The sequence below is a fragment of the Bombus vosnesenskii genome, unplaced genomic scaffold (assembly GCF_011952255.1).
Source record: "Bombus vosnesenskii isolate JDL3184/JDL3185 unplaced genomic scaffold, Bvos_JDL3184-5_v1.1 scf7180000013262, whole genome shotgun sequence".
Taxonomy (NCBI): Eukaryota; Metazoa; Arthropoda; class Insecta; order Hymenoptera; family Apidae; genus Bombus; species Bombus vosnesenskii.
The window spans coordinates 1,366,864-1,390,112 of record NW_022882922.1 but is presented as its reverse complement, the minus strand read 5'-3'; the positions used below and the strand labels follow the sequence as shown (position 1 = coordinate 1,390,112).

General features: G+C 44.1%; 1 protein-coding gene across 3 annotated transcripts in view; it reads right to left on the bottom strand.

Annotated features, from left to right (window-relative positions):
- Positions 1-23,249, bottom strand: part of LOC117230969 (transcription factor SOX-6) — a 324,156-nt gene that overhangs the window by 204,381 nt on the left and 96,526 nt on the right. For 2 of the 3 annotated variants that reach the window (XM_033489001.1, XM_033489336.1), the window contains exon 1: positions 1,846-1,887. The exons of the other annotated variant lie outside the window; for it this stretch is intronic. In XM_033489001.1, coding sequence (XP_033344892.1) covers positions 1,846-1,872 — 27 coding nt within the window. In that variant the 5' untranslated portion in view covers positions 1,873-1,887. Of the gene's footprint in view, positions 1-1,845; positions 1,888-23,249 lie in introns of those variants that run through there. 3 annotated transcript variants of the gene reach the window in all.

Sequence of the window (23,249 nt, the reverse complement as noted above, 5' to 3'; positions counted from 1 at the left end):
ACCGGTTTCATACCGATTACAGGTGTTTATTATTGTACTTATGCAACGCCGGATTGTTACCGACACCAAGTTATAGGACGAGGTTTGATTTCTATTTTCAGACTGGATAAAAGGGACAGATTCATTGGAAAGCAAATGAAATTAATTAATGACAATTTTTCCGACCGTCGATAAATCTTATACGAATGTATGGCAATGTACAGTGTAGAAGCACATAAATCTATTATACTTTATTGTCATAAATTCGTTACTATGGATAGATTGTAATACCGATACCTATTATGCATACCTATTATGCATCTTGTTGTTAGATTATTTGCTTTTAATTGTTATACTTTGGAATTCAAATTAATCGCTTCTATGTTGCAAGACGCCTCTTTCTAGTTTACCTGTGCTAATTCCATGCATTTCAATATGAACAGGATACACAAGTTTATTAGGAAAATACGCTGACATGTTATCTTTATATCCTTGGAAAAATGAGACATCGAAGTGATCATATACCGGTTGTTGCTTAAGAGAATAATGAGTTTAAACTACTATCGTATTGTTAAAGGTATCGCGTACCAAGTACGTTTAATAAATCGAAAATAATCGTTAGATTGCTTATAACTCTTGACAGATGTCTAGCTGCTACGAAATACCCAATTTTCGAGACGTCGATACTAAACTAATCTAACATGCGTAAGTGCATTCGACCCTTGAGCCACCATAAATGATTTTGTCGAGTTACCGGTGCACTTACTCACTCGACGTCATTTTTCACGCTGACGTTCTCTTTAATAAGTAAGCAACAAACCTCATTTAACATCTCACACGCACCGAGCTGTTCCACGGTTCCCCCTTCGGAGAACTTGTCAGAATCGAAAATCGCAATTTTCCCGTTAAATACACCTCGCCAGTTAAGGGTTACACTAAACTTTCACGCTTATTAAGGAGGCAGAATCGCGGTGCACCGGCAGCGAGTTAGCTAGCTCGCTCGTGCACACGCAGGCTGCTTGAAATTCACGCTATAAGTTGTATCAACGTCCCGGACATTCAATCCCGGCGTACGTTGCGCGAGCCCGGCCGGTAATGAAACATTTAACGCGCGTTCCCTTATCTCCGCATCTGGTAATATACAACGAACGGTGAGTACGGTGAGGTGCGATAATTCGAGCGCGCGCGCGGCGATTCGCGCCGTTTTTCTCCCCACCATCGGGTACACCGTTCCCGTTACATAATGGCGAGCCTCGAAACGAGCAGGACTGCCACTGAAAAGCAGTCGTGCCCGCGGTGTACAACTCGTTAATCACACAGGCGAATGCTGCCGCGAGTTTTCAAAGCTTTCGCATATACACATGTACGTATGTACACAGACTCGACCGACAGTCGACATTCGGTTCGACAACGTTCTACGTCAAATCCGCGCCGATTCTCTAATTCATCGACGCGTGCGCCAGTCTTTCCTCGCATTGCGAATCGTTTATCGCGCGATCTCCGCCACGATAGTCTATCGCGATGCTGCATTGCACCGCGCGAAAATGTTTTCCCCGTGGGTAAAGCTACGCGCCGTCCCTGAATGCCAACGTTCTACGATTCCCCTTGACTTTTGTCCGGGGCACTTGAGTTATGTTAAAGTCGGCACAAAGTATAGAAAGTCGGCTCGTACTCACCTCCGAGACAATCGCTGCATTCTACTGTCGTACGTGTCAGCTCGTCAATATCGACGATACGACGTACCTTTACCATTGATTTCTTTGTTAGAGGTTGTTGCACGTTTCACGAATCAGCCCGCGGGCTTATTATCTGATGGAACGTCTGAAACGATCGTTCATTCGAGGGGAAAAGAATGTGGGAACTTACCGGTGCCCGTCGAAGTACTGCGTTCATTGGCCAGAAAATCTCTCGTAGATGTCAAGTTTGTAAATACTGTATGTAAGCGTAGATGTCAGAAATATGTTGTCGCGCATGTGCGTCACAGCGATTGTTTACCGTATAACCACACGCGACGCGGTCAAATGCGTAAATTCGTATGCGACTGTTAACGAATGTAATCGACGAATCACATACGATATAACGATCACGTAAATCAGCACTTGTTATTCAGAAATACGGTCGTCGTGTGTACGTAACTTCTGCTCGATACAACAACTATTTACGGAAAAACGAACCTTTTTCGACCGGCTACACGCGGCAACAACTCGAACGCAGCCATATTTGTCTGTTGACTGACAGATGACGCGCCGCGATCTCTCTAGCGGCAAAATTCGAAATTATAGTGCGCGCTCAAGCGTCGCTGCGATGTTGAGATAATTGAAATGATTTCTTGTTAGAAGGGTAAGTGAATCATTGCTATTGGCATTGCGAGTATGGCTTACGCTGTTTTAATAAAGATGTATCACTGTTTCCTTACTTTACTTAAGTCGCCGTTGCCTTTTATAGTTTTCTATTGGGTAACTATAGACTTCACTAGAATAAATTACTTTTAATAGGGTACAAAGCAACGAATCTAAGAAGTATATTTAAATGTAATTCAGAGGCTCATGTTATTTGCCAATAATTTATAAGAACTAAGAATATGAAGGCCCTTTCGTTACCGCAGTTTAAGTAAAAGTCGTTGTTCGCAGGGAAAATTTCAAACTTTTAACATGTTGCATAATACGACAAATAGCTTTAGATATACAATAATAGAAAATGATAAGTAGACAATCCAAGCGGCTTTTAGAATGCGTCACATATATGTGAGGCGTAGTAGCGGAAGGCTTAAATACAACGTCTTTCAATTGATAAGAGAAATAGCGACACATTGTGACTCCGAAGATAAAGACGAATTGTAAAAACAAGATGAGTCTTCAATCCACTATAAGCGTTTCGTCAGAGCATACACACTAAAAATTAAAAACTTGATACGCATTTTCCATTTTAACGTTGATATCACCTCCAGCATCGCTTAGAATTGTAATATTTCTACAAGTTCGACGGGAATTGCAACACGTTGTTAATAGATTCACGTCTGTCCGTTGCATGAGCAGGATTCGTTCAAGGTGCGGGTATGATTAGTAATTCAGATCACCGCGAAGTAAGATATTACGCGGCCGGAGTAATTACGGCGTCGGTACGAGTTCTGAAGAGTTCCGAAGATTTTTCCGCGGCGACGTGTCTCCGTTTAGGATGGCTATGCAATTAATGAACCGTCGCGAGCACCGGCCCCGGCACGCCGATCCAGAGTTAAATTTAGCAAGATTTAGCATAACGCTTGGTTAATTAGTCGAATGGAATCTAAGGCATCCGATTAAAGGGGAGTTCGGAATAGGGAACAGAGGACACGGCGGGGCAGCGCTCGCGTGCGTGTAGATCGCGTCCTTGTGTTGCCAAATAGGTAGTGGCGACATCTACTTGGCGCCAGTCCACTCGTTCTGCAAGCGTACCATCCCGACACGTTCTATACGTTGTCGAAGAAGGAAAGGACAGAACACGGAGGACCAGAGAGCAGTACGAAGACGACGAGGTGGAGGACGCGTAGTTCTGTGGCTTCTTCCTCTTGGTTCGAAGTTGCAGCTCTCACCGGCACACGGTTGGATCGCCTCGGAAAAAGTTCTTCGCAAAACCAGCGGCGTAATATACGATCCTAGGGTCCCGACCGAGAGCGTCCAACGTTTATCTCTTTCCGATACGGAAGTCTGCCGGAGGAATTAATTGCCTGCCGTGGCACCTTACCACGGCTCCGGCGGCGTCCCGATGCAATATCTGTTCTCCTCCGAGCCATTAGCCGGGCGCATACTTTACATTAGAAAGCACGTAAGAACCGTGAGCACAACGAGGAGACCTGTTCTCTCGCGAAACCTTGTTTTGCAGAATTCTCGCTTCCCCTCAGCTGCCGGCTGAGCTAAAAATCGCTCGACGAAAATCTATCGGCGTGCCGTGGATCGTTAGCGGACCGCGTTCGATCGGCCCCGCTGTGACCCAGACCTGCGCACGTTTCCTTCGTCGTCTTACCATTTTTCGACTTTCGATTATGCATTGCTCGACTAACTAGCGTTAGTGAAGCTAACATCGTTCAGCGAACTGGTTACGCTCGGGATCAACGCTCGACTTGTTTTATTTTACCTAACCATTTCCAAATGTCAGGTCGGAATTAGGTACGGTCGGCACGCACGTTTGACTGATTTAATTATATAGTTTGATACTTTATTTGTAAGAAATATAATGTCAGGTATTATCTATATGGATTGATTAACTTAATAAACGAGAAAAAGATGGAGAGAGAAAGATTCGTTTAACAGTGTACAAATTCTTTCCATAATCAGTGGTTATACCTTATGATGTTTGTCGATATTATTCATTTGTATTTATGATCACTCATCCAGTCCACATATTTCACATCCATTGTTCGTACAGCTTACACTTGACAGTAAGTCTCGATCAAGTTCAATGGAGAAAGCCTATTGACAATTCTGTGTCAAGTATATACGCCACGTTTTTCAGTTTAAAAAATTCTACAACTTTACCAATTTACTTCATGCAAAGATTTGTAGCGGCACAGGTGTCAAAGGACGACGCGAGTCGAGAGCGATTCATGCTGTTGTTTTGCCTCAGGACATTGACTCAGCCTTGACGCAGAAATGTAATGATAAACAAACTTCGGACAAAACAATGTCGCCGCTACATGCAACCATCGAATGAAGACGAATTCAAATTTTCCGTCTCCCACGGACCAGTATAAATAAACGAACGCGATCGCGAACGACAGAGTATTTGCGAGTATCTTGCGAGTATTTATCGAGTTACGCGACGAGCATTAATGAGTATTTATTCCGCGATTTTATTTTGCGATTTATACTTTGTATTAACGACTCACGTATACGGCTGTATATTAATTTATTATTTTAAATACATTCGACGGTTTCAACAGCGAGCAATCTCTTCCTTTAAACCTCACGTCCTAACTATCCTTTACAGATTCTACCGAACGAATGACATATAAAGATACCACTAAACTTGCAGAATAATCCGAAATATCCTCTCTATGTTTAATAAATTAAATTGAATAAACATCTAGTGACAGTAACATCTAAACCAGATCTTAGACATTAAACGAAGCTGGAATTCCTATTCCTATTCCAATAACTCGATCTACCAGTCTTATCCTCGAAGAAGAAACATAAAACGATAATGCAAAGCGTAACGCTCGAGGCATCGAGGACACGGTTAGAGAGCACGTAAAAGAGCGGAGGATCGTTTCGTCCGGGTCAGGCGTTAATTTATATCGCGAACGATGCGGAGCCGGGCGTTATTAACCTGCATGATGGTGACTGGTGTATGCGCTGGGGGCCGCGAAGCGTGAGAATTTGTCTCGGCGGGGACTGGATCGGAGATCGTTCAGGATCAACGACGCCGTTTCAGCATCCATTCTCTCGGCGTTTCCTTCTTCACGTCAGCGGCGATAATGCCGCGTATGCGCCCAGTGACGAGACAATCGGGGGAAAAAAGAATAGCTCGCTCGCGGGACTATACGAGGGACTACGAGAACTTTCACTTCGCGCGGTACACCGGCTTCGATGGCGAATAAGCGCGCGAACCAGCGCGTACAGCTCGAGGAAATCTACGAGAGGCTGCAAAGTGCAGACGAGCAGATAACCTCGTCCGAGTGCAACGCGCGATTCTTTACTGGCCAATTGTTTACCTTCACTTTTCTGTCGTTGATTTCCGTGGAAAAGAAGGCACTTGCAGTTTATCTGCTGTACATTGTAAAATGTGTACGTGGGAAATAAGATCGATGAATGTTTGTCTGTTCTTCTATTTCGTTTTGATTAAGGCATATATTAAATGTAATTGTAAAGAATCTTCAATATTCTAAGCGTAGATAGCTTATTGTAAATTAGATGTTTTATTATTGGTAATTTTATCTCAACTTTAGTGATTTATTAAGATTTAGACTAGAAACCTTTTCTCATTATTTGCATCAGGAATATTTTCTTACTCCAGCACTTCTACCGTTGATTTTAGACACGATAGTTGAAAGCGTAAGGCGGATCGAAGCAAATCACCAAGCATGTAATGTCATCACCTTCGTCAATTTTGGAGTGAATGGTTTCGAACCTACCTATTTTCATCCTATTTTTTTCTATAGGAAGACTCACGCAAAGTTGGACTGGTGTGTGAAGCGTGTATAACCTCTTACATCTGAGCGATCCTATATACAGTAGAAATTGCTATTCTATTCCTAACATTTTCCATTAAGTATAAAGCAACGAAAATAAAATACCAAGTAGGTCTACAAACTTGAAAAGGTCAGTGTCCAAAAGATTGCAACCGCATTCCTTTTTCTCTCTTTTTGACACGAATTGGTATATTTTTTGACAAACAGGAAAACGTGCGTGGCACGCAATCGCAATGATTTATACAGTCGGCGATGACAAGATTTCCAAGTAGTTACGTTTGCTTGCGTAACGGGCAAATTATACGGTAGAAGTAACGATCTCTTTGCAGTCTCCTTAAAGACACTTACCGGGGCTGTTGTCGTTCGACGTGTAATTTGAATGGCGTTTCATTTGTACGAACGCACGGCTATACGTCATGCTATTTTACGGGGCGAATAATTTCAATGTTTTACCGACTTTCCGAGCGGTCAATGACTTACTCCATGAAACCTTCGTATTTAATTACTCGTGAAGAATACCGATTAAGCGATACCTTTTAAAGATTACGACAAAGTCGGTTTTCCCGCGCGAAATGCCACGCTCGAACTGCGGAATTAATATCTCAATTTTGCCGGCATTCATTGGCCAGCCTACGATCGTAGAACCGCAATAATTCTGTTAAAAACCGTGCGGCTGTTATGAAAGTAATTTATACCGCGATAAATGGCACCGGTCTAGCAGAAATCGTATTAACCTTTGTCGTGTAAGAATATTACGCACCGCTGTTACTTCATTCAATTACATTTTTGAGGATTATAATTATTTATATTACACGGTAGTAATATTACACAAAATAGTATTGTTTTTAATACGGAATGCAGCAAAACAAGTAATTAATTTAATAATTATTTCGGTTCATCCCAGCCTTCTCAATTTTACGTGAAAATATTCAATTCTGGCAAGAAGTGATTGCTATTATATATTAGAAAATTTTAGATATCCGAACTCTTCGTATTAATTGCAAATAAAGCGTGATTGTTTCACAAAGCTCCTTGCTGATTACGCTCGTTAAGTCACAAATCGAATCGATTTCCCCTTTCAAACGTCCAAGTCGATTCGATTCTCGTGCAACTTTTTAACATTTTGCAAGAGGAAGAAAGAGCCGCTTAACTGTTAGATTAAATTGTACATTGAGTAGTTGCGTGGATGTGGCGCGCGTAGCCCCCGGCGGAAATTCCGCGGATCGATCTATCGAGCGAATGGGTCTCGTTCAATAGCCATTGATAGATTCGAATTTCGGTGCTGTAACTTAACTGCACGACGACGAAACAACATTGGCTGACAATCTATTAACGTCGGATTCGGAACGCCGATCGACCCGCCGATATTCGCGTGTCTGTCATTTATGTAAATCGTGTTTGTTCGAATTATCGAAATCCTGGCCCAATTAATATCTTATTACTCGTTTAAATCAAGCTCCGCTATGCCCCTCGTGCTTAAAACATTTAACATTCTGCAATCGTGTCGCGATCGATACGCGTATGCTGATTGACCGATTCTTGCGAAACACGTGAAACTGGAGTTTGTTACGGTTGGAAAGCGTTTGATGTAAACTCCAAGTAATTACTTAGTGATGCATTTGCAACTGTTTGTGACGAAAGAATAGGAAATATATAATAGTTCCCGCTTCAAAAAATTTTGAACTTTCTCTTCTAAACTCTTTCGTACGTTAAGATTATATTTTATTTTACAATTCTCCGGTTACCCCTATATTCATCGACGAAACGTAGTTGGATAGATCGCAACGATCGTGAATTGGCTCCATGTACAAGCGGATAGATCAGGGAGGCACGCACGATGAATCGCACGGTGAATCGCTCGGTGCGCCTCATCGGAAGGGAATACTAATTTTATCGCGGCATCGAAGTCGCTAGGACTATTAATATATCATAACTAATACGCTACACGTCGCAAAACTCGGCGAACGCGCCCGTCACGCCAAGAATAAAGACATTAGGCCTGGTCTCGAACGCCGCTTTTAATAGCGATCTCATTCTTCTTCCGTTAATATCGCTTGCGTAACACCCTCAACAGGATGTCTCAAGCTCATTTCGCGCTGTTGCTGGTCGATATAGCCCACCCTTTGAACGCAATCGCCGCAGAAAAGTCGCGTACTCGTTACGTTGATATATTATAGTTTAATTTACGGCTAAGACAAGAGCAATCCCCAGAAAAGTCTTTTCTATTTGGTATCGTGCGATTTATACTTCACTGTCTTCTTTGCGTTAGTATGGTGCCTTCGGTCCGACCACAGCGAACGATCTTCCATCGTCCGCGAGAATTCGAGCGATCGACCGTACCTCGTGTCATGGCGTCGCTCTTACGGAGCTCGAAGGCGAGATTTTGCGGCGGCGTCGAATCGCATCGGGCGACAATAAATCAAGAAACTGGAAGGCGCGAAACGGACAAAGAGCGAAGGAAGAAAAGTGGCAACAGAACAGGGTAGGGGGTACGCGGGGAGAAATAAAAATCGAACACGATCGAGGACACCGCCAAGCGTTCCTTACCGTTCTGGCCATGTCGAGCCGGCACGGATCGGAAGTCGAGTGCGTTCAATCGTTAATCATGCGGTCGAGCAAAAAGAAACTCCATTGGAAATCGCGCTTGGGTCGATTGTGTGCACGCGTTTTTGTCGGCGTTCTCGGGTGTGCTATGTAAGTACCACCACCGGCACCACTAGCCACACAGAGTCCCGCGCCCCTTATATTGTATCGACGTATTGTTGACTCACATACATTTTCGTTCTGGCAACCAATAAATCTTCGCCCGTTTCCTCTTACAAACCATTACCGAACGAGAACTCGGGTACTCGTGACGCTGGATCGCAAAGCGTCGCGTCGTCGACGATGACGGTGACGATGGCTAGAAGAGTACGAAGACGGAAAAGTAAGAAGCCATTGAGTGGCATGAACGTGGTTGGAATTAATTTCATCTCTTGCTACGCTGCTAGCGCTCACGCAACCACAGCGGATGAATGGTTCTGCACCTGCTTAGAAAAGAGTCATTACCGATTGCTCGGTGCAAAGACAACGGGGCAAACTGTACCTACCATGTGCCCCTTCTTCTTGCGACAGACATCGGGAACGGCAATTTGTTCAAGAGCTTCGTTAACGTTCGGTGTATATCGTTAGAGGCGATCCGATTGCTCAACCGGTGGTAAATACCAAACGGAACTTGTAAATCATTAACAACTGACCCAAGTCAGTCGCGTAACGAGTTTTATTCAAAATGTAGTACGACCATAGAAATAACAAAATTTAATCCATGATGCAGAAAGAATCTCAAATAGCCATTGTCCACAACTATACTCCCTCCGATTATTTCCTTTCGTAGAACCGATTCTAAAGTCATCGATCGTATCTACGCTCGAGAAGCGTAAAAATTGCAGCCATAAACGAGCGTACGCCACGGCTGCTGTACTCCGGTGTTACGACGTGTCGCGTCAGTCTGTTTGTTCCTTTCGATTTCGAGACAAACGCGCAACACAGTTGGTCTACATCACGGTAGCCGCAATATTCTTGAGTCGTTCGTACGCATCTACCACTTCAGTGAAGTGGCCAGACAGGACAAGTTCTTGGTTAATTACTGTCGAGTCTTATGTATACATATACATCTATATGTATATATTTTACAGAAGGAGGCCGAACACGGAGGAAACGACAGAGGTTTGCAAAGTTGAAGGAAGAGGAAACGAAGTGACTCGGCGAGAAAGAGGGAAAGAGAGAATGGGAGCTGGACTCTGTGCAGAGAGAAAGGGGAAAAGGGAGTAGGAGAGGCCGAAGCGGAGCCAGAGGAGATGACCGAACGAGATGCTCTTTGAGACACTGAGAGCTCCAATAAAGCCGGACCAATTACTGACTACCGTCCTTTCCCATTCCCTATTGATTTGCATTCAAATAGATGTTATACTCTAAGTAGTCGGATCCTAATGGATTATCAGTTCGAGTCATCGCGAGAGCTTCAAAGCTCTACTCATTCCCTTTCCACACAGAACCGCCTCCTTTCCAATCCTCCTATATCCACTGTTTCATCCATTTCCTAATGAAACCTCCTCGGATTGGCCCTTTTTCTAAACTTACCTAATGATCAGTTCGAAACTTATCCCGATGCCGCGTGTACACCCCTAAGAGAAATTTCTCTCTTTCTCTCCTAGTTCTACCTTTCTTAGCCTGACGTAGAAATCGTTCCTCAAGATCCTTTCGCGAAAGTAGTTAACGGAGTCTGGCAGAAGCGTGAAATTAAACGGTTTGGATCGTCGCGACTTTTCTGTCGCGAAAACGATCTCTTCAAATCCTTCCGAACACTGAAAGAATATGTTGGTGAATCCTTGACGGATAGATAACGATTCGTAACGATAACCCTGAACGACGCCCAAGAAATGTGAAAGAAGAACGACTAAATATTATTCGTTAACCAGCCAGGAATCGCACGGTTCGTAATCTCTATTCATCGATGGCATTTTCTCCGGACGAATAATCGCTCAGTGGATAATTTAAGCGAAAAACCACGGGCCACAAGTCAGGCCACGCGATGCGAATTTCCGAGGTTCACGTTTCAATGTCTCGAGGATGGGGGAAGGAGCTTACGGAGACTAGTGAGCAGCGGAGCACACTTGTCGGGCGCCATTCTGTGCCAGTGGACCCGTGTAATGAGTTAAAATGAGTTTGGAATAATCGCGGAGTCTGGTTCGCCTCGCAATGACCAGGCGGGCGCAGAGATGTGACCACGGGGTTGGAGAAGGAAAAGGGCTGGAGATAGAGGCGGAGGAGAAAAAGGGGCAAAGCACGAAAAAGAGAAAAAGAGAGAGTAAGGCAAGAGAACCGAATGTACGGGGACGACTTTGTAGGCATACACACGAGCAGGCTACGTATGTACACACGAACAAGAGAGGATGGGAGGCAGTGAGAGAGCGCGTGTCCGGTATCCGGCTCGCTAATTAGCTGCAAGGTGGGATAAAGAGTGGCCGAGTCGAAAACATTAAAGCCAGCAGCAGGGTGGAAGTGTAATGGACGTTGACGTATGGCCGGTATAGCTACCGAGAGGCCCGCTGCTGATGCCGGAGAAGTACTTGGCAACGACTTTCCATATACAGGGAGAACGCAAAGTACGTGTCCCAGCTCTTTCTTTCAAGATCTCGCTCGTGTCGATCTTTAACCGCTCGACAGCCCGCGGCCACGTGTACTGAATAATCCTCGATCGTTCTATAACGTCCGAAGAGAGTGACCGACGCGTTATTATTCAGATTCGTCGGCGTATGGGCCTCGCCATGTAATTTCGCGAAATTAGACCCAAGTGCAACGATCTCGATTCGCCTCTGTAATCTTGCAGTCGTTGTGTTACAATGTAACCAACAATCGCCTGCCGTGATTAACGCACCGCTCGCATAGCTATGGTTTCTAGACACGCGCTTCTTCCCGAGGATACCGCGGTTACACCTTGATGCTGCGTTTCGTGAGAATTGCGAAGAAATCTCAGAGATTATTGACTAATTCGTCGAACATTTGGAATAGACTGTTTCGAGTAGTAAGATTAGAGAACTTCCTTGAATCTTGTCAAAGAGACAAAGATTGTTCTGGTACGCTCGGGGCTCCAATTGCTCGTACCACGAAGTTATTACGAAATTGTAACGTAACAATTAGAAAGTGTGACTGGAAGATGGTAAATTAATTTAAGATTCTACAACGAGCATTGGGTGCCATTTCAAGCAGGCGCGAGTCCAGCCAGACGCGGTTTCAAATAGTTGTTTGTCAGGCGATCGTTAAGTGCTAGAAGAATCGGAGGGACACGTAGCCATCGCGGATTTATTCCGGGAAGGTTAGTCGGATCGTCGTGTTAATTCACGCCATGCGTAATATATGCAATCCGCGTCGATGTACCGGCAATACTTACATGCACACGCGGCAGCGTGACCTCCTCAGAGAAGATTCGACGACGAACGCGGTGACGTTGAGAATCCTGGCGCGTAGGAGTCGTGGGGATGGCGCAGGGTTGGTTGATTGCTTTACGATGACATTATATGCGGCGGTAAAGTCATGACACTGCGCATAATAAAGTGCACGGGGTCAACAATAGTCGACGAAGACTGCCGAGTGGTTGTAGCGATCTGCGTTTTAGTTAAATCGGACTCGGGTCGAGGATGAACGGCCACGGCACGTAGGAAACGAGCTCCGTCTTGAAAGAGGGGCAGAAACGGTATTCAGACGTACACCGCGTAGATAAATCCTCCACTCAGCCGGACACACTTCATGCACAAATTAAAGCATAAAAAAACCCCTTGCCATCCGGTTGCGGGGGCCGCGAGAGTCGAGGACGGGGGTATAAGAGAGGGAGAAAAGCGAGGGCGGGAGAGAGACATAGTCGGAAAGATGAGTAACGGGGGCTAAAGGGGGTTCAGGCCGACGACTGAAAGAGGAGGTCGCGTGTTGGTTGGTTGGTTCCGAACGGAACGAAGGGAGAAGGGGATCGGGCGGTCGGTCGGTCGGATAGGTTATACCATCTTTCATGTAATTACTGACATAAAATGCCAGAAGATTTTCGCCCTTTCCTTTCCTCCGTTCCCCACCTACAACTTCGCGGTCTCTCCGATCGCCTTCTCTCTTCCCCCTGAATTTCTCTCTACCCGCACTCTTTTCCTCCTTTTCCCTTCTGTGTCCGTTTTCTCTGACTGTCTTCCTCCTTCTTTCTCGATTCGTTCCTCCTTCACCCCGTCTCTTGTCCGTCCTTTCTCTCTCTTTCTCTCTCTCGACGTCGGTTCTCGCTCTTTCGTGTCTTTTTCTCCTCCGCGGAGTAGAAAATTTTCAATTCCATTCATGTAAATTATTGTAGCGCACCGACTCTCGACATGTGCAACTTGTATTAATGACGCAGTAAAGGAGCAGACGGGCGGAGAGCTGCCCATTAGCGGATGAAAGCGGAGGGCTCTCAGCGCATAGCCCGATAATAGCCCGACTTATACCCACCGAGGCTGTGTAGTTTAGCCCACGTTACGAGTCTGCCGTGCCTCTGCCCTGCCTCTCTGCCTCTGCCTGACTGCCGACCTGCCTCGGCCCTCTCCGCTGTTTTCTATCCCTGGCCGCTTGCTCGCCCGCGCTCCTCTTTCACGATACGCCTCTTCCTTATCTTCGTTACACCTCCCTTTTCTCCCTACTTTCCTCTCTATTCCCGTGTTACCGTTCGCTTACTGCCCTTACCGCCTCCCTATCACGTTTCAAACCGAACGATTATGATTTTGATTTGCTTAGATAATCTCTTTCTTATATCTTCTTTGTCGCATTTTATACACTTTGTTCTACAGCACTAGAATTACCAATCTCTGTCGTGTCCCCAGATGCATCTTATATAAATGATTACAATCAATGCACCAACTAACGAACTAATAATCACGTATCTATACCCAGGAAAATAAATATTAAGCTTGTTAGAGGTAGCTACGTATCTGCAGCAATTATACAAAAAATCAGAAATCCCTTTCTAGTACCAAACTCTTGAAGTGGTCACCACTTTTAAGAAAACTCTACATCTGGTCTTTTTAGTTTTCTCAAGCACTGAAGCCATCGACAGCGTATAAACAATAGACTGGGACGAAGGCAGACCATAGACAGTAGACAGGCGACGATGGCATCGGGGTTTTCAGTTATAGGTTAACACTGCTAGCGTGCGTTTATAGTTCTGTTTATACATCTAATAACCGCAACACAAACTATTTCGACGTATCCATCTAACATCAACGTCATAACCATCTCAACTAGTCTCCGTAACCTTATAGTAAAACGTAGTCGCTATCCGCCAATTAATACGTATTTTCCAATTTACCAATTGTCATCGAACGACACCCAATGTAACTCTTCGTTGGCGAACACCTCTGACAACCTTCTATCTCGGACGTTCCCTTCCCCGCGAGTAGCGTTGAAAGAACACGTTGAAAGGATTTATTAACTGGCGTCGATACTCAATTATACCGCGAGGCGGTCGAACGGGCGCGCGAGGCGAGAACGAGTGGGAGTACGGAGTCGTGCGAAGACAAATTGTAACATTACGCGTGGCGGAGGAGTCGAGGCGCGATAACGGGGACCTGTATACGCGCCGCTGGAAAAAAAGCTGCGTGAGCGCGAGCCGAGCTCTCCGCGGACGCAGCCTACGGTGAAACAGAGTGCGGTTTCAGTAGCAACGACTATATCGCTGGTACAGTGGCGGTAACGGTATCTCCGCATCGGTTTAAATTTACCCGATCACCGGCCAGCCTTCCTACCTGCCTGTTTGTGCGTGCACACGCACGCGAATATGCATTGGTCGAGAGCTCGTGAAAATCGAGACGATCCTATCCTCGGATATTGCTCGTACTGGCCAAATATGGAGAAAGGCAGTATCTCGGAAACAATCGGCTTGTGGCAAACTGGCGTGAACTTTTATAGTTTCCTATGTTTACTGTGTTCTGTCTAAATCGTGATATTTTGCTCCTTCGAGTTTAGCCTATTGGATAGATACGCAATATATATATATACTGCAACCAGCAGAATAGTATATCTTATTGTTTCTTTAGAAATAATCAAGGGGTCGAATAGTTGCACTTGTTTAAAGATACGTAAGAAATGAACGAAGAGATAATCATTCTTAAGGAATTTTATGCAGATCGATTTATTGGTTATCCGTATTTTAGACTGATATATTATCGAGTACTTATTTCTATTGCTCGAGAGATACCAAATCTCTATCTCCCATTCCAAAGAAAATAAAATCCAATTAAACGTTTATAACGGTACACACCATAAATATACCGCTTGTTAACTTTTCAATCACTCATTCCCCTTATGCTATCGCACAAATATCCCTGAAACCTCGAGTAGAAACACCCATTCAGGCCCATCGCCTTCGTTCAAGCCTCGTTCCCATCGTTGCATGCATTCTTCGTTCTACAGCTCGATTTACATAAACGGTAAAATACACAGCTGGATTTTCCCCACTGAAAATGAACCGACCGTTCCGTGGGGGCCAGCATGTGGTAAATAAGGTATTAATGGGCCCTGGTCAGGCCCAGACAAACCTTCGAGCGCCACTCGTTACCATATAATAAAGTGATTTTCGACCGGTCAGCCCTTCGTGACCTTCTTGTGGCGTTGTAATGATAGGAAAGAGAGGTAGAAAGAAACTGAAGAGAAAAGCAAAAGAATTATGCCCAGAACCTGCCAGTGGACTTGTTGATCTTCTGGCGAATCGTTTTATTAACCAGGAAAGTTTAATCGATTGTTTATCTGATCAAATTTAACAATTATTCATATATGATGCCAGATTCTCTGTATATTTCTCTGGTGACGGATATGGGATGATCGCAACAACCTTTTCCGACCACGTCGACGGGAGATAAGCTCTCGTATACTCGCGGACCAACATTTTCTGTGTATATCAAGGAAAAACTGGGAAGAAAAGAACGAATGAAGAAAAAGCGGACACGAGGGTGCAGAGAAAGGGGCGAAAGACGGACACGTGGGTTATTTGCATTTCCTGTATGACTTTTTAGATTAACGCAGCCAAGTACACAGAGCATAAAGAGCCGGGGTGCGATAAAGAAACGAAAGATAGCCGGAACGGACGCGCGGAGATGAGACACGATATATTTCTGCCTTTCCTTTAACGGCGCGTCCTACACTTTGTACTGTCTTTCTCTCTCTCTCTCTTTCTCTTTCTCTCTCTCACTCTCTCTCTCTCTCTCGTAGTCGGAAAGCGAGACTCCACTGTCTACCGTCGGTCTCTTCTTCCTCTTTTTCGCGTTCCGCTTCCTCTCGATCGCCTACCAAGATTCGAATCCCTTTTCGTCAAACACGAGACGTCCTTGTGGCTCGTTAAGGCCACGCTTGCAGGTGGATAACACAGCGCGAAGAATCGATCCATTTGCGTGGAATCATCGACCTTGCCTTCGATGCGCTTTTCCCTGATAAGGAGGAAAAATTCCTCGCTCAATTCTTTGGAGAAGAGCTATATAAGAAAAGTGAACAAATAGGACGAATTCACGAGGCGAATGCTGGAGTTCTGTTGATCATTGTTGCTGCGTAAGACGTTACATATATCGTAACTCTGATACAACATGCATGAGAAATACTAAAATGTCTAAAAAAGCAACAAATCGACGACTCAGGAAAATATAACGGACGCGCCTCGTCGATATATCCACGACTATAAAATGTACACAAGTTAAACCAAAACGCGTTGTTCCACATAAAGGAGAAACAGACAAGTGCCATTCCATTTACCGATCATTCGAGAAAACTTCTCTCGTCCGGGACAGTAACGGGATCGAGGCACGCGTTGCTCGATCTCCCGAACGTAGATCGTTATATTGCTCATCGTTATCTCGCGGTCGTTAAAGATCGCAAGCATAATGCTTGTAAGCCGAGTGAATTCGATCTAACGGGAACGCATGCCGGTCTTGTCAATTGTTCGAGAAACAGTCGGCCGAAACGGGATACGCATCTCGAGGTAATAGATTAGCTCGCCGCCGCGACTGTCGAACCGACTACCGCGTCTCCTTCGGTCAATGTTCTCTGGATAACGTAAGCCACGAAACTGTGCGTTCAGAAACTATTCGATTACATTCCACGTACCTTTCATATTCAACTTAAGCCGAATCAGATTCGATATACCGACATATCGATCGACACGACACAATCCCTATTCAAATTTTTAAAATGTCGCAATCGAATCATTCTAAGTTTTACAACGAGAACTATGAACAGTTTGCAATAACAGTAAACCCTATCTTGCTAAAATCGCGGTCCAATGTTTCGCCCACATTGCACTTAACTTCTTCAGAAGCCAACGAACGCATTGACACCGTATCGAGCCGCGGAAACCTGAAAATCCTTATCCAACAACTCGGCGTCTAACACGCCATCTTCGAGAACTTTGTACATCCAATACTTTACGTAGGCTCTCGGCAGCGAGTCCTGATTACGGAAAAACCAGCCTGTTAATTCGAAAACCCGTTATGATCGTTCTTGTGTATACGATCGACCATCTTGGACGCGGTGTTATAACAGTCAATCGTCTATAAGAGCGACTAGAGTAAAGTCAGATCCTGGAAAAGCCGGGATTAAAGCTCCCCGTCTCTCGCGTTACGAATTCACCCGTGCAATTCACGGTTCATCAAACAGAAAAATCCTCGCCGTTGAGGATGCTTATCGCGGGAATCTCGAGTGAGGCGTGTGCACGGAATTGTACGGTAATAATGGCCGTACGTTGTCTTTTCGATTTACCACGGCCCGACACGGAAGTGGCTCCAGTATCGCTGGTGCGAACATACGTACGTCCCTTTAAAGAAACGCGACTCGCGTAGGTGTCTGACGAGCAGAATCGGCTGCCGCGAGGTTAAGTTTCTCTGGCTGATCGATAGACGCTATCGAGACGGTTGAGAACTTCGACATAACCGAATGCAGCACAGAAAACGACTTCCGGTAATCTTCGAACAGCCGTTGGTTACTTTAGAAATTTACTAATTCACTTTGTGCTTCTCGTTTTGCTGCAAGGTTTCTGTACAGTACGCGGAGTCGTAGTTGATGAATCGTGTAAGGTGCTTCGCGTGTCTTCTTGTCACCTTGATGATCGTTTAAAGCAGCTGAGGCGTTATTCGCGTACGATTTCGTCATTTATATGAATACACCCCGCTGATTTTATAGGAATAAAACAACCATAGTGAACACTGTATAATCGTTGGAATGATTGATAGGGGAAAAAACGATGTGGTACCGACTGCTGTTCAGTCGGCCATAACATTAGCATGAAACGAGCTTGTATCTATGATGACGCGAGGTTGGATTGTTAAGTTGCGTGAAATTTGCAAGATAAGTGGAGCAAATGTTGATATAATGAATATACAGATTATTTTTTGTGAAAAACTCTACAAGCGTTTGGAATTCTTCGTTGCAAATAATAATATGTTCGATATTCTTGCTTTCTTTTCCGCTTCTTTAAGCATCATTTATATACTTCATGCGGCGAAGCAAAGTCGGAATGTAGGATCTACGAAACGATATCTCTCGTTTTACTTATATTTCTCATCTATCGTCATTTGTATCGAACGATGTTTGACCATCGGTGATGTAACTATCACAACAGCCACGTAGCGGACGTGTCCCGTTGCAGAGATGAATTTGGAAATGACGAGGCGTATAAATACCCCGATATCGGAAGAAACGAAAGAACGGAGGGACGGCGGAGAGAAGTCTGTGGCGTCTCTGTGACGGGGCACGGTCTTTTGCTAGCCCCAATAACATAATACATCACGCGCGTAGCGGCAGACAATACCCGGAGATTACCTCACAATGGCCCATGATTTACTTCTGCTCTCATTACCCTGCTTTTGTCGCGGGTCGCCCGATTGGCGCCGTTGTCATTAGAAAAGTAACGGAGGTGGCCGCCCTCCAGCTTCGCCGCTCTCATATTATCCGGATTCGCAAGGGCAAAGTAGAGGGGAAGAGAGAGACAGAGAGTACGGTGAGAAATTAGAAAGAATCTTCGTGAAGTAGCAACTCCGAAAACTCGATTACTCTGACACCTCCGAGCTTCAAGATCTTTGTCCTCTCTTCTTTCTTCGTTTTCTCTGTTTGTTACGCTCTTTGATGACCGTGCCGGACTTAATTACGAGATACAAGAAGAACGATAATTGGGGAAAAAACGCATTGTTCGATCATTCGTCGATACTGTTGAGTCGGTGTATACAGTTTGGTTTTTTGCAGAGGTTCTTTTAGAAATTCGATTTATCCATTAAAGTACATGAACTGTATGTACATGAACCGGATAGGGCGAGTGTTCGTATAATTGTGCGAATAAAATGGATGTATTACTGCATGTATTACCAAGCAATTTATATTATAAATAATTAAATGTGTATGATTGTTCGAAAATTCTTTCATTTCGTTTTTATTCAACTCCGCTCACCCATTCGCATTTCATCTACGTATTACGTTAAATCAAAAAAGAGAAAAAAAAAGAGGAATAAAAAGGAAGCGTACTGAATGAAAAATGAATTCTCATGTTTCAATCAATGAATCCAACTAACGCAGCTACCTAATAAAAGCTCGAATTCGAAATAACGTTTCTATTCCGCCGCAAAGAATTATAAATGAATTTTCAGCCGTCGATGCTATCGAGCCAGTCCGTTTCATTAGTAAACGACAATTCCATTTAAACCGTCGAATCAATTCCAACGTCATTGGCGCTCTCAGCCGGCCGGCTGTTTACTTTCAACGCCGACCAATAAATCACCATTTCGTACGATCTTCATCCGGGCCTGTCGATGATATTCACCAGGGAACCGTTGCGTGGCCATTCGCTTAACACAATCGTTTACCCTTTTAACGAGATTTCGGCTGGATAAGATGCCCGATTACAACCTCGAACACCTGCCGTTCGATAGGGGCCATCTTGTCCTTGCTCTCAACCTAACGCTCTCATGAACTTTTCCGCAACTTGTCGCATATCTTTTCTCTGATCGAGTCCTATCTTGAAACCTTCGTTTATCACTTCTATTGGCCAGAATCTTACAGTTATATTTTCGAAAGATATCCATTTAAAAGTTAGTCGTGAACAGACGAAAGAAATTTATAAAAAGTGAAGTGATATCTGCGAGAAGTATAATATCTTTGAAAAATCACTTTAACAGAACTCGAACCGATATTTTACAATAGCTTCGACTAAATGTCGTATTCCAAAAAGGAGAACCATAACTTTAATGTAAACATTTCGTAATCTGTCTGGGCCTAAAATAAGGTTTTAATATTGCAAACTCTAAGCAAAAGCTCATCAAACAGTCACCGTCACACCTTAAAAACTTTGGCCAGTCACACACGAACCACTCGCGCGATATCGCGTTTGAGCGGAACACACGATTGCCCCACGACCCGGTGATACATCCTACGATTAAGCGGGCATCGGCCGCGATTATCTCGAGTGATTTATACGGAGAGTGGCGTACGCCACGGTGGTCAAAATCTTGCCGGTCGGGATGGTATTGGCGGCAACCGAATCGCCGGCGGCAGGCTGCCACGTGTGCAGCGCAACCCTGTGGTGACCCCGCTGGTCGATGCATCTTTCGTTCGTCGGTGACCCCATCGCGCGAGAAACGTGTTGAACAAGTTATGCCAGTCGCCGAGACCCATGCTTTCGCGAGCCAGCAACCTTGCGAGACACGGACGTCTTCGACTCGCCTCGCGTATTACAGCCACCTCTTCGCTTGTCCTTTTTGTTACTCTCGTTGCCGGATACATTTTGTCTCCCTTCGGTCGTTGTTCCCTTCTCCTTTTCTCCTTCTTGTTGTTTCCTCGAGGATCGCGCGCGGATGAAGCTCGATGGACCGTGAAACGCCGGCCGGCGGAGACGGAAATCGATTTCATTCTGGTAGCGACCGATGTCCTCCGGCTACTTTGCAGCCACCGTGGATAAACAGGTTGTACAGGGAAATGGAAAAGATTGCGAGTAGTGGGTGGCGTAGTAGAAGTTGATTCTTGCTGGAAGTATTAGATTACTGCTTCTTGAAATGTTGAGGATTCGTTAGTCAATTTATCTTTTTAAATAGCGAGAGGTACGTGACTTCCTGAAGACCTTTATGAATTTGTTATGGTGGATAGGTAAATGAAGTTGAGATATCGATGGATGATTATTGATTGCGTGTATGTATATATTAATGAGTGAATAGGAGCTGTTGAGTGCGATGGGTTGTAGTACGGTCAGAATTTTTCATGGTTTTGAGGTTTGAGAGGATAAATAAATTTAAGAATTTAATTGCTTGGTAATAGGATCTATATATGTGTGTGTGTGAGTGTGTCAGTAACTAAATGAAGTTGCCGAGTGTGTTACGATAGCAGTTTATATATCATTTAATTTATAGAACTGCGTATCGTTTAAATATATTATTATAATCTTATTTTCTTATTTCACCTACTCAGTTAATGAGTTGCATGACAGATTAATTGTAAAAAGAACAGAAGTGAATGTTGTACCATTGATAAGTAAAAGACGATTTAAAGCTTCGAGGCGAATATATATTAAAATTTAGTAGCGATATTAAGTTACTTACGTTACTAAACGATAAAACCACCTTTCCCCGTGTTAAAAGACGAAGCAGAGAAAGGAAAAGTAGCGAACGGTGTTTAAAAAGGAAACTAGTTGGCAACTTGCAACTAGTTAGAGAGAAAGTTCCCGCTTCTTAATTTGAGCAGCGACCATTAAGGTATAAAGATGTTTCAGAAATAAGTAGACTTCGGAAATGCCTTCGCTAATTTACTTGAAACGTAAGGAAATGTCATGTAGCCGTAAGTTTAGAAAGTGTCTCTTTCTGAGGTACAAGTACTTCCAAATAGATAAGATAATTTCAGAGACAATAGTAACAGTATCAGAACGAAATATCGATGTCATAAATAGAAATCTTCAACGACTTCGACTAAATTATTTACCATCCTCCGATCCGTATATCAAAGAAATACAGGAATCTGTATCTCACTTTCATGCAAAACGGAATACATTTTCCGATCAACCCTTCCCTTCCGTGCTACCCTACAAATCTCCCTACGTCGCCCTCGATACATTTATACCCATTAACAGAACACCCATCACGCTAACCAAAAGCCTATTACTCGATTCCGACGTACACGCCAAACACACGGTTGTACGGTCAGGAGATAATAGTTCGCGTCACAGGTTCACGCGAGGCGGTCGGGGTCAACGGACGACCTACGCCGTGAATGTGTAACACGGGGGGATAAAATGTCCTCCCTTCTCCTACTTCCTTTCGCAGACATCTACGACAACTCCCTTTTCATGTGGAAGCAACGCTCGCACCATCTTCTACTCTCTTGCATCCGCACCCTCGTTGCAGGCATTCTAGCCGCCGATGTTCGCCGAGGTGCAGCAGTCTCCTTGTCTATCCTATCCACCCATCTGAGATTCGAATGCAGCGTAATTCCCCGTCAACCCCCGAGCATCCAGTTTCTCGCACCTCAACCACCTCTCGTCCTCGGGCGTCCCTTCTTCTTCGTAGTTCCTCGCCATGCTCCACCTTCCCTCTGTCAGCCCTTTCTCTATGCATATTTTACGGCAATACCCACGATACGGTTCTCTTCTCCACACTCCATCGCGTACGTCGCATCATCGACCTCCTTCGCTTCGCGTCTTACCTCCTAACCCTGACTACGGTCAAAGAGCGCACGCTCTGCGTCGGACGATCTATTCAGATATCGGTATTGACGTTTCATTAGCGTGTCACTTGATTATGCGGTACAGGCTGTTCTTACGAACCATATTGACTAGGAGATACACATATGAGTGTAGTAACAGTATAAAAAACAGAGATTTGTCTGGGAATGAATAATATTTAATTAGACGATGAACGAAAGATATTCTATTCGGCTTCTATCGACAAAATATTGAGAAAGGTCGTACACGGCGCGAACCTGTGAGTACAGGTTTAATTTTGAAGATGGGATAAAATTAGTATTTCTCGTGTGATAAAAAGACGCTGGAAGAACTAGTATTACAAAGTAATGGAAGATCGAGGGTGATTAAATAGAAATTTAACGTCTAATTCAATCTGTAATTAATTTCAATAAATAAAAGAGTTGGAACGAAGCAGATTTCACATAAATCTAATCCGATCTTGCAGCATTATATAATAAAAGAAAATTGAAGTAACATTAAGTGAAAATGTTAGTTTCTTACAGAAGGTTCTTAGCAACTTGGACGGATAAAGGTCATATAGGAGAAGATTACTTAGTTGAACCTATGCCATGCTAATTATCTAGAAAATATAGTTTCATTTATCATCCTCTATATCATAAAAATATCATATATCATTTTAAAATTTCCATACAAAGTAGTCCGTATTACTTCTTAATGCTGAAATTTAAATGTCTCCTAAATTAATTACGTATAAGTAAGATACCAGGTTAGGTACATTTTCTAATCACGAACAGGTTTGTATCTGTTTACAGGAAACGTCAAGTTGTATCGACACACATTCGCAACGAAGTTAATATAAAGAATCTGCTACATTTCACATGGTACTCGAATCGATCATCTTATGAC